The sequence below is a fragment of the Copadichromis virginalis genome, linkage group LG8 (assembly GCF_057382275.1).
Source record: "Copadichromis virginalis isolate Kocher_CV1m ecotype Utaka linkage group LG8, C_Virginalis_male_GT1.1, whole genome shotgun sequence".
Taxonomy (NCBI): domain Eukaryota; kingdom Metazoa; phylum Chordata; class Actinopteri; order Cichliformes; family Cichlidae; genus Copadichromis; species Copadichromis virginalis.
Genome location: NC_140625.1, coordinates 14,343,394 through 14,356,115, shown reverse-complemented (window position 1 = coordinate 14,356,115; position 12,722 = coordinate 14,343,394). Strand labels below are relative to the sequence as shown.

The 12,722-nt window shown below is 38.9% G+C and overlaps 1 protein-coding gene across 10 annotated transcripts in view; it reads right to left on the bottom strand.

Moving 5' to 3' along the window:
• Positions 1 to 9,995, bottom strand: part of LOC146702960 (alpha-1,6-mannosylglycoprotein 6-beta-N-acetylglucosaminyltransferase B-like) — a 96,093-nt gene extending 86,098 nt beyond the window's left edge. For 9 of the 10 annotated variants that reach the window (XR_014921930.1, XR_014921931.1, XR_014921934.1 and 6 more), the window contains exons 1-3: positions 9,032 to 9,995; positions 3,658 to 3,787; positions 3,419 to 3,567 (exon numbers count right to left, since the gene is read on the bottom strand). Coding sequence is in view for 5 of the 10 variants with exons in the window: in XM_085466036.1 (XP_085322162.1) it covers positions 3,419 to 3,567; positions 3,658 to 3,787; positions 9,032 to 9,074 (322 nt within the window). In the remaining 5 variants the exon portion in view is untranslated. The remainder of the gene's footprint in view (positions 1 to 3,418; positions 3,568 to 3,657; positions 3,788 to 9,031) is intronic. The other variant, XM_085466035.1, reaches the window with a different exon arrangement.
• Between the last annotated feature and the right edge of the window lie 2,727 nt (positions 9,996 to 12,722).

Sequence of the window (12,722 nt, the reverse complement as noted above, 5' to 3'; positions counted from 1 at the left end):
AAAAACAGTGTTATGCTATACGAGCACAGCAGAAAGAAAGAAAAAACCTTCTGCAAAAACAGGAGTATGGGCAGACAAGTTGGTGAAAGGACTCCTGGGTAATTCAGACATATTTTATGAGTGTGAGGTAATGTAGGAGGGAGAGGGTGAGGGGCGAATAGGCTGGTATTGGTGGGAAGTGTGTGCCTCTGAATATGCGGGTGGCACATGTGGACATGCATGTCCACAGAAGTGTGTCTACAAGCATATCCATGTGATGGTGTCTGTGTGGCCTAAACTATATGAATTCCACTTTTTGAATCATACTTACCCATCCCCGGCACTCACATACCCATACAATCCTTCGCGTGCTAACTGGCGTGCGTGCGTAACCCGACTCTCACCTGACACCTCACAGGAGGGTCGTAACGTAAACTTTTTTCCCTCCCCATGCCCAGTGGATTGGTGCTGGCTATGTGGGACTTGTTAAACTTCTATTCAAGGACTTCATCCCCCATAACCACCTGCACACACACTGACCTGTAGACCCACCATTCACACCTTCTATTATCACAGCTTGTTAATTTCAGTGTGTGGTTAACCTTTTCTAAGGCTGTGAACCATACATTTGGCTCAGAGGATCACTGTACCGATACAGGCACCCACAGAGAGGTAAGTAACCAGCCAATTATTGGGATTTTTTTTATTATTTAGTATAGCCAAAGCACAGTTTAATTTAAAAAAGTATAATTCTTATTGGATCTTGAACAATGGAGTGCTTCTAATGAAGGGAACTCTAAAATTAAGTTAAACTAGGAAAGATTTATATGCCCGACCTCTCAGTGAGACCCAGTCAGCCAAATTTAATCTCCTCAAATTTGGTTTTGGAAAACTTGAACTAACTAATAATTTGATTATATGTAAATTTTCCATGTCATTTTGTTTCATAGGTAAATTGTTAAATTTAATGGAATCTGATAAAATTTAATATACTTGATTGTTATACTGAAAATATTATACTGAATATATTTTTAATAATTTGAACTTGAAAAAATACACCTTTGATTTTACATATTTCAGTTGCAAAGAATCTTTATATATACAGGATATACAGTTGTATACTGACAATTTACAAATTCTGAATGGAAAAAATAGTAATATAAAAAATGGCAATTCACTTTTTGCAAATTTAAAATTGAAGTTAAGTAACTATAACTTCGGGTTGTGCAAAAGTTTCGGCATCCCATTAAGTCATCTGTTTTGTATCAAGCTAAAAGTCTGTCTTTATTTTGTCTGCAATGTCCTGCGGATAACTATAACTCCTGAAATAGTTTTAGGTGGTCTTGTATATGTTTAAAATTCCCCTGCAGATTTTCAATAATGTTGAAGTCAGAGAACAGTGGGAGTCATTCGAAAAGCTTGAGCTCGCACTCCTTTGAGATTTGCAAGGTGTTATTTTATCAAATTCCTATGGCTTTTTTGGCCAAATGGCACAATTTAGCATTTATTTGTCCCTCAAAGAAGTCTTTTATATCCAGACATTGCTTTACGTTGTTCACACGAGGACTTTTATGATGAGGCTACATGTAGAAGCTGTTAGTGCAGCAGATAAGAGAAGTTCTTTCAAAAGAGGACACACGAGCCACCGTCTGTGTTTGTTTCTATTCAGTCACTGATTTGAAAAAACCCAGTAGTAACTTGAATTTTTTTGAATTCTAAAATTGTTCGATTTGGCCATCGTAAGTGTTCTTTCCTTTCCCTGTTTAGTGCATAGTCAATTGACAGTAACACTTTATAATACAGCCCATAACTAAGGGCACAATTTTCCTGTAATTAAATAGGATTTCAAAGTGTCTAATTGAAATTACAGTGTAAATATATTTATCTACAAATAATCAAAGGGAGGCAAAGTTAAGCCACTCTATATTTACCGAATACTTATGTTGAAAGAAGGAGAAATATTGTTTATTTTTCCGCTATGTTACCAATGAATAACGTAATACTTAAGGTTACTGACAGTATCATTATTTCTTTGTTTCCTGTAAAAACCTGACTTTTTACCTCCTTCTAGTGAAACTGCCTTTAAGTAGTTTTAGGCAAATATAATTGCAATTCCAAATAAAATACATTATAAAGCCATTTAATTACAGTGGAATTACCCCCTTAGTTGTGGGCTGCATTGTAAAGTGTTACCCACTTTTTTACTCTCAACTAGCATGCAAAGAACTCTATGAGCTGCATCCATAGATAGGTTTTTAGCACTCATGGACATATGCAAACCCGATGGATCAATTACAGGGTGCTTGGAGTTTAGTACCTTACCCAAGGATACTCTGATGTACAGATGCGGGAGCTGGGGATCAAATTACTGACCTCCTAAATTGGCAGACAGCTTTTGAAGTGTGTAGGTGATGATTGGCTAATGAGGAGATGTGTCTGAAACAAAAAGCATTATCTGCTCTACAAAAATAAAATAAAAAATAAAATGTGTGAGTAACTTCAGACTTGTACAACTGACTTCTAATTCTTGACACGTATGATTTGACACTAGGACGATTCAAAAACACTGACAACTGCCAGCACAACCCCTCAGCCTCCTAGTAGACACATCTGTGCTGTGAATATTTGAATGAAATTTAAAATATTCACAAGATTTTCAGAAAACTTCTTCTGACCTTGAGGTCAAGGTCACTGAGATTCGAACTCATCCAAGATTTTTAGTAGATACCCCTATGGTATAAATTTGAAACTCATACGTTGTCTCATTCTGAAGTTATGACATTCACATAGTTAGGTGTCCACGCCAGCTAAACCTTCTCACAGCCCCTATGCATATGACTGAATATGACAGGGTTTACTTTGTCTTTTGGTTCAGCAGATAGAGTTTCTTCCAGAAGTTTTTTCCCAGATCTCATCTTGACTACCACAACTCCCTCATTTTAATTCCTACAGAAACTGCAAGCTGGAATTGTTTTTTAGCTGCTTAGAGCGACTTTTGGTCAGAACAAGGTTTAGAGTCAGCAAATTTGCTCATTGTAGCTTTGAAGCTGTAGTGAGCAGAAAATTCCTAATCACAATTTTTGATGTGTTTACATTTGAAGAAAGATTTATTTTTAATGTCTGTTTGTTATTGTAGGGGTTGTATTCCCTTTATTTTTACTTCAATAATTACCACTAAAGCAAATATTATTTGCTCATGGGTGCCCAAACCATTGCGTACAAGTTTACAATTTCCACCCACAGGAAATAACAAATCCAAACTGAACAATGAAATACAAAACTGTCTCTTGAAGTCAAGAAAAAAGTGAGCACATATGGTAAGTCTATTCCTGTATCATCGTTTTAGTTTAAGAGAATCGAGGTTGATCATTGTAAACACAATGTAAACCATGTTAAGTCATTTAAGAAATATTGGAAGTGATAAAAGCCTGGACTTCACCTGTGTGTGATCTACGGCTAACAAGTGGTGTTGGAGCTTCAGCCTGATGGTGGTGTTGGTGGTGACGGCTGAGCTGATCAAGCCTCTGCGATACTCTTTTCAGCTCTCTTTCTACTAAACGAGCCAAACCTTGCTGGTCCTGTCTGAAGCTGGGAAAAAGCAGAAACCCATGTGTGACCACAAAAATGCACTATAAGTCATATCTATATTTAAAAATACTGAGCTCCACAAATCAATACCTTTGCAGCAGCAAAGTGAGATCATTTCTGGTCAGCTTGGAGCCATCTTTCTCTCTGCTCAGCCTCTGTACCTGAGTATTCAAAGCCTCCAAGCGAAGAGCCAGGTTACGAAAGCTAAGCCCACGCTGACCTGTAATTTAAAGTATACGCATAGAGTATGTCACATGTTGTAATCTAGAAGTGGTATTATTAAGTCTAAAATGAATATTATTAGTCTATTAAATAAAGGTATTCATAAAAACACACTCTTTCACTACAAAGAGCACTATTGCATTTTATTTGACTAAACTTATTTGCTCAAACCTTGTCCCATAAACCCCAAGAAATAGCAAACTCAGTGGGTTAAAATGTGACTTTAAGGTTTCCTGACTGAGCAACAATGAATGATGAACCAGGAGGGAGACCACTCTATTTAGCGAATGCTTGCACATTCTTTATTAGAGGTCACGCTAGTTCAAAATACTGACCTCACGTGCTTTAGAAAAGGCTCTTTAGCGTTCCAGTTTGCCGGTTGGACTTGAAGCAGACTGGGTTTGAGTCCCGCCCACAGCCCTTTGCTGCATGTTTTCAAACTCTCTTACTCTGCTGTCCTGTCTTTCTTCACTATCGCTATCTAATAAATCAAAAAATTTAAATAAACAACAATAATAATAATAATCAAGCAAAAAGAAAAGTCTCTGAGGTGATATACAGTCATGGTTAGGAGTTTACATCCCCACCTCATGGGCATGAATTTTGGACTTTTAATGATTTCTTTGAACTTTTCTTTTTCAAGGGTAGATATGATTGAGTAGCACAAACTGTTACTGACTTAAATGTTGAATTTTCTTTGATCGTCAAAGGGTCAAAGTATACATAAAGACCCACATACAACCCCACTAATAGTTGGTTAAATTTCCCATAGCAAGTTCCACCTCGAGCAGATATTTATGGCATAATTAGTTCACTCTGCAAGGCAGAATTAGTATAGTTGATTTGAATTGTTTGGTTTCCTGAAATGGATCCAGCTTTTAAGTGTTGTCCACAAATTTTTAACAGGGGTGAATTCGGCGCTTTGGAAACACCATTCCAGCAGCTTAATGTTATCCTTCTTTAGCCGTTCCAGAACCAGTTTTGTTGTGTGTCTGGCATCATTGTCCTGTTGGAACACCCACTTGTGTTTCTATGTGCTTCAATCTTCTAACTGTTGATGTGAGGTGTAGTTGAAGAATCTGGAAGTAGTCCTCTTTTTTTAACTGCTCCATCCACTTCGTGCAATGCACCAGTACCACTGGCAGCAAAACAGCCCCGAAGCACCGCGCTACCACCATCATGCTGGACAGTTGCTGTAGTGTTCTTAAATTTGAAAACCTCACCTTTATACCTTCAAACATACCTCATGTCATTGTGACCACTAGCTCAATTTTTTGACTTGTTTGACCATCAAACTTTTCTACAGGAGGCTTGTCCCCGTAGGCAGACGCAAACTTCAGTCGAGGTCAATGGTGTTGATTTTTTGGTCTGCACCTTCTCAGTAAGATTCATTTCAGTGTTGACGGTGACGCTGGTGTTCCAGCAGTTTCCCATTCATGGCAGACTTGAACCTTCCTGGTTCATGGGGTTTTCCTAACTATCTTAACCGATTTCCTCTCATCTAAGGGTGACAGTTTGAGTCTTCCTCCAGACCTTTGCAAAGTGGTGACACATCTGAATAACTTGTGCTTACGTATAACTGTCTGAATTATGACCTTGGAATCTGCAGTTGTTTAGAAATGGCTCCAACTTGTATAAATCTACAATTCTGTTTCTTAGCTCTTCACCAAGCTCTTCACCAAGTTTCTTTGGACTTTCCCAAAGTTCTGAGTCAATCCAGTGAGGGCTGGTGAATAAATCCTTTTTATGCTTGCAAAGAAACACTACCAGTTGTAGTCCACCATGATCGCTAATGAGAAGTTAATAGGCCTTGGTCCAGTGAAGTTAAAAGACACTGTAGAACCGTAAACCTATTAAAAGATTTGTGTAAATTTATAATAGTCCTTCTGACAGTTGTAGACTTCTCACCACAACTGTACACATACATGAAAAAAAGAGGTCAGTTGCCCTACGTCACCATACATACATCTTGCTAGTTGACCAAAGGAGGTAGGTTACAGTGATATTTTTAACACTGACTATTATGACAAGTTAAACAAGAACCCTCTACTTCTTGAGTTTGGGCATGTGGACTGAGTATATAGTAACTGGGTGACCTAAAGCAGCATTTTTCATTGTCAGAACCTCAGTTAGACAGCCCTCTAACTGTGAAAATAGCGACTGTATGTTGCCATAAATACTGATGATGATGCTTAAAGAGTTCAGAGTGAAACAGCGTAATATATTGAGGATGTCTTGACCAAACAAAAATTCTATTCACAAAGAGCATTTTAAAATAGTTTTGCTGGCATTGAGCATCAAATATTGAGTGCTACACTGGCTTTAACTTGTGATGCACAGAGAAAATCATAATGTCATTTCATCTTTGTTTGCTCAGCTGATTGTCAACATGTTATTACTGGCCTGCCAGGGCTCCTTTGGGTGCAGAGACAATGAGAGAGGGCATGGGACCCTGCAATAACTTACAAGCTAACTGCATGACTGTAATAGTTCAAAGCTTGTAAAGATTGTGCAGCTAGTAAAATCATGTGTTTCTGTATGTTTACATGTCTGCAACCTTTACTTTGAAGTCGCAGACGTAGAAAATAGAAAATGTTTCAAATCAAATTCAAATCATTCCTCATTTGTGTTTTCTTTTTCTTTTTTTTCATATATTTGTCACAGTTACATGTTACAAATCCTTAAACAAATTCTTATAATAGACAAAGATAACCGGAATAAATACAAAATGCAGTTTCTAAATGATGATTTCATTTATTATGAGAAAAAAGTTATCCAAACCGACCTGCCGTATGTGAAAAAGTAGCTGGCAGCTAAACCTAATAATTGGTTGTGTCAACCTTGGCAGCAAGAAGTACAATCAAGCCTTTGTGATAACAGACAAATACTCTTTTACTACACTGAAAAAGAATTTTGGCCCATTCTTTTGTGCAGAATTGTTTTAATTTAGCCACAGTGGAGGGTTTTTAGGCCTGTTGTCATCATACTAACGTATCTTACTGGGGTTGAAGTACAGAATTGACTGGGTCTCTCCATTAGCCAATCAGAGGTGCACTTGCATATGATCATTGTCCTGCTGCTTAACCCAAGTGCCACTGAGCTCAAAGGCAAAAACTGCTCCCCAGACGTTGTCTTTCAGGATTTCCTGGTAGATCGCAGAATTGATGGTTCAATCAATTATGTGCATCAAAAATAAGCCTCTGCGAGATAAGCAGTTCAGAAGGTTGGATCTAAGAGTTCACACTTGGAAATTGGAGCAGAGATGCCAAAGGGATCAAACGCTGGGTCAGGGGCTCACTGGATTTTATTCCTTGTTGCCAAAAAAAATCCCCAAAAAGCAAAACTAATGCTAGAAAACAAACGCGTTCATAAATACTTTGTGAACCAAACATCTACGCTTTTATAGGCCCCCTGTCAGTCAAGCCCCCTTAGAATCATCACTTTTCTCCCTGCCTGCTGTTCTTCAGATGTTTTTCTGGGTCCTTTTGTGTCCTCCTGGATGAGTTGTCAGTGCACTGTTGGAGTCATTTTGGTTGGTATTCCTGGAAAGATTTGCCGCTATTCCAAGTTTTCTCCATTTCTGGATAATGGTTCTCGCTGTCGTTCACAGGAGTCCCAAAACCTTAGAAAGCCTTTGTAAGCTCTTGCAGCCTATTGGATGTCAATGTCTTTGCCTCTCTGTTCGTTCTTTAAATCGTACCATGATGTGTTGATTTTCAAGCTCTTTTAGCCTGCTTCACTTTGTCAGAAATGTTCTGTTTAAGTGATTTCTTGAATCAGCAGGTCTGGCAGTAATCAGGTCACGGTGTGGAAAGTGAAACTGAACTCAGCTTTCCAAAACAATGTGGTTAATTACCGTTATTTCATAATTTAATAGGAGGGGCAATTACTTTTTCCACAAAGGGCAGGTAGGAAATGAATGAATGAAATCATCCTTCAAAAACTGCATTTTGTATTTACTCGGGTCATCTTTGTCTAATATTAAATGTGTTTGATGATCAGAAAACTGTAAGTGTGACAAATGTGCAAAAAATAAGAAATCCTGAATTTTCATAATACGATATCAGTGCAATCGGGCATCATTTTAAGATTTAATATATCAAATAACTTTGCAAAACTGCAGATTTTCCACAGAGATGAATGTTTGGTGATAAATGGGAGCTGGATTAATTGTGTACAGCTATCGTGGGGCGATCGTGGCTCAAGAGTTGGGAGTTCGCCTTGTAATCGGAAGGTTGCCGGTTCAGACAGTCTCGGTCGTTGTGTCCTTGGGCAAGACACTTCACCCGTTGCCTACTGGTGGTGGTCAGAGGGCCCGGTGGCAACAGTGTCCGGCAGCCTCGCCTCTGTCAGTGCGCCCCAGGGTGGCTGTGGCTACAATGTAGCTTGCCATCACCAGTGTGTGAATGGGTGGATGACTGGATATGTAAAGCGCTTTGGGGTCCTTAGGGACTAGTAAAGCGCTATATAAATACAGGCCATATTCCCATGTGGTATTTTTTCCAGTACAACTACTGCTGGGTGGCTCTTTGTACACAACTTCTGGTGGGTCCCACAGAGCACAAAGCAATTGTGGCTGTGTGTGTCAGTGGCTTAAATGCAGGAGTGGGTTATACTGTCTGCTAAAAACAATTTTCCTAGAATTTGAGACGAAAAGCATCGGAATGTTTAGACAAGTATCATCTTTTGTGGTTGCATTTTGAAACCGATTCACTGGTAGGCACATTGTTCAAGTCTTTCACAAAAGAGCTGGCTCTTTCTTATGTTAAGTGTATATATTTGGTTACTAATCCTCACAAGACAGCTATTTTTATTCACTGTAGAAGCATATTATGTATAAATGTATTCCTATGTGTGGCATTACCACACTTCATATAAGTCAAGTGAAGTGAATTAAGAAACCTTCCCAAACAACCTTGTCTACACCATCTTAAATGCCTTCCTTTAGAGAAACAGTTTAGCCAGACAAATTATTTTGGGATTGGCCACAAACCCACAACTGTCAGACGCCTGGGAGGGCCCACCGGGAACTGTGTACAAATCTTCATATAACACTGGCAAATCAGTCAGGTCAGATCTTAATCTCTGCACACAAAGAGCTTCTTTCATAATCACTGTTGCCCAAAACTATGGTAATGTGGGTGCGCGCTAATGTATTACCATTTTTGCATTTTCAGAAAAGTTTTAATAGGAAACTAAATCCACTTGTAAACTAAACTGTGTGTTCGTGTGTATGAGTTACCCAGATCCTCGGGTGAGCTCCCTGCAGGATCATCTCTGGTCATCTCCAGTGGCACCCACAGGCTCTGTAACAGCAGGGTGACCACAGACAGGCACAGACACAGCACCAGGCAGCCACTAGAGGGCACAATACACAGAGAAACACTCTACAGAACAATCAGTGGTCACCAAGCCTTTTTTGGTGTGATGTACCTCCACAGCCCAGCAAAATAGGCTCATGTATCCTTATTTGAAACTGGATGTTATTCAGTGTTGTGTTTTATGTTGACACACTGTAGAAGCCATTGTAGACTTTGTCCTACCTGTGAGTGGGTTTACTTTGACTCTAACTCTTCCACTAGTTTTAACTTTAAACTATATGCTAACACAATTTTAACATTATTGCTAGCTTTACCTATTAGCTACTCGTTTTAGATAATTATTTAAGCCGTTTTTATTACTTTAATATCCCGTTTCTTTTAGGTTAAGCCTACTTACCTGTTACTTTTGTTAGCAGTTGTTGTTGCTTGATGATAAGTCTACCTTTGGCAGACAGTTTAAGCTAACTATTTCAGCTACCCCATAGCCTGCGTTTTTAAACTGACACGTACCCGGGTATTTTTGAAAACGCAGATTTTTCTATGTGTTTGCACCTTTCGTCCACACGAAAACGGAGATTTTTAAAAACTCCGGCCAGGGTGGATATTTTCTAAAACTCCGTTTTTGCATTTACGTGTGGACGAGAAAAACGGAGAAAACGCAGCGTCAAAGATGTGCGCCTTTTTTGACGTCACAGTGTGCGCCACGTTATTGTTTCGGTGAAATGAATTTCTACAATACTGTTAATTGTACTCTCTGCAGTGTTTAAATGCTTACATATATACACACATTTACTCTCCAGCTTTGTTTACTTTTTCCCACCGAGGCTTCTAGACTTCTGATTGGCCAACATTTCTACACGGTTAGGAATATAGCGCCACCTGCTGCTTTGGCATGTTCCTAGCAGCGTTTTCCTTCATTTCTGCCTTTACGTGTGGACGGGATTATTTTTTAAAACGAAAACGGAAAATCTCCGTTTTCAAAAATACCCGTGTACGTGTGGACGTAGCCAAAGAATGTAATTGAATACAATACAGCGTTAAAGTCAGAAGCTATCCCTCATTTTTATACATTGCTTGGATAATGGGACATAGGTGATGCAGTTTACATGGAAATACAGTATATCAGGCAAATGCATGGTCATTTTGTATGAACACATTTATTCTTCACACAGTTTGAACTCTCTTAGGCATCTTTCATGTAATTTTATTAAGTAGTTTTCATTCATCATTATCCAGGCTTTTTCTTTTCTTTTTTTCTGTCTTGAGATGATCCCACTCTGGGCTTTGGCAGGCCAGTTCATGAGTTTCGTTGTGATTTTCTATCTAGATATACTTTTACTACATTGTTGAAAAATTAAGCTGTTGATAATTAGACTTTTTCCAGATGGTGGATCAAATCTGATGGTAAAGTCTGGCTCCTTGAAAGCAATATATAAAGAAGTGAGAGGTAGTTAAATACTTTTGCATAGTATTGAACTACCTCTAAAATATTAATTTTATATATAGGTGTATTTTGTTATCAAATCATAATTCACGTCTTTTCAAATGGTTGAGGGTGTAGTTTTGCCTTTAATCTCTAAAAATGCCCCCAAAGAGAACCTGTCTGACAAGACACCATTTGCTGCAGTAAAATCAACACCATCTTGTTGTTATTATTTCCTTTGATTGTTTATTTTTATTATTTATTGGCCATGCATCTTGCAGGAAATAAAACATCACTTTTTAAAATTAGTTTTCACCATGCCCAACCAGTTAAATGTCCTTTAAACTTTATAAATTTGGTTTTAGTAGTAACCTTGATGCGATTAAAAAAACACACACAGGCGGACTTTGCCTTTCACTAAATTCATTTAGTGAATGTGGAGAGCTAAATTGTTCCATGACTTCAAGTGAGGGGACTCTGGCGTGTAAAAACAAGTATTTGAAGATTTAATTGGGGCTTAGAGAGCCATCACTCTCTCTCACTTTCATCAGGCCAGTAAAAGTATTCACCCTAACCCGAAAACATACTGCATAGCCAGGCTCAAATGCCCACACAATAACTTTGAGGGCTCTCCTAGTGCCTATAAAGCTCCAGATTCAGATCCAGATCAAATTATTTTCCACTCAGTTGCATTTCATCAAAATTGTCAGTGCACTCGTCACAAACTTTGAGCTGAACGGCTCAAAAGCCTCACAGGAGAAATCATGTTAAAACAAGTTACTAAGTAATGGTTGGCCTACTGCTGGTGATATCACATGCTGGGGAGATCCAGTTATGCACTAAAACCAGCTAAACAATTAGCTGTCAAAATGAAAATGACAATTTCAGGCAGCCAAAGGAAGAAAAGCAATATGTGACCTGTTTTTCTACTGTGAGCTATAACGAGACTGGGGCTTACCTACGAGGCCGCAGTGTGACGCGCATGGCCCTCAGTTTACAGGGAGTAGGATGTCACTGTCGAAGTAATAACATTAGAAATTCCAATAAATTAAACATGCTCTACACTGCAAAAGTGGTACGGTTACATTTCTTATTAACTAATTTGGATTGAAGTGACAGAAAACCATTGTACTTTTTCTTTTTAAAATTGCAAATTAATGGGCACACTTTCCAGCTAAACTCCATCAACAAATTTTACAGGCATAAATAGATGTCAGAGTAATGCTGCTGCCTGCAGGAAAAACCGCCAGCTTGTTTGGCCAGTGGTCTTTCGGCATTTCTGTTATGTTCATTAGACTGATAGAGATGCTAAAAACAAAAAAACGCCTGTCACCAGCCTGTTGTAGGTCAGTGTGAGTCATACACAGAGATGTCTCAACAGTTTGCCTCACAAAACCAGTCAGCACACAGACAACCACACATTCAGAAACATCCTCACCTCTGTAGGCCTTCAACCCAACCCAGTGGCAGCCATCTGGCCTGCTTTGAAAACACAAACTTGAAAAAGCAAATAAAGTTAAGGACGGGACGTGGCTTGCCTCCTTTTTTACTTCTTTCCGCTCTCTTTTCCCTCCGTCTCTGGCCCTGCCTTTTCTCTCTCTCCCAGGGCCTATGGGTAGGCATCCTGCGGTAGTCAAGGGAACCAGACTCCCCTTTAAAGAAGACAATACCCAGAGTGCTGCTTCGGCCTTTCAGAGGTACAATGGAGCCCACGCTACTGGGTGTCACTTTCTTTCAGGCTCACATTAAGTCCTAGTAGTGAATTAATACACAAGCTGGGAACTTATTTAGGTAGCTCAGTGGGTGCAAAGCTTTGGTGCTAAATGAAATGTTATAGACACAAGATGGAAGGAACTTAATGACAGTGAAAATCATAATGATGGTGATAGAACAAAGAAAATGCCCACTCGAAAGTGTGTAAGTAACAATGCAGGGAAAAGATTGTAAGTTTGACATGTTATGTTGTAACTATGTCAGGGTTAGATAGAATTTCATGCGTTTGAGGCGCAGATTTTGGTGTATGTAAAAGTATGTTTCACCAAATCTGATTATGAATTACTTCTGAGATGGCCTTATAGTCCAAGTCCTGCAGTGGAAAGTGAGAAAGTGAAAATGAAAAAGGTCTTTCTAAAGCACTCCAGTGTTAACTTGGGCTTAAACGTTATAGCAGAGCATTTTTTTTAGGGACC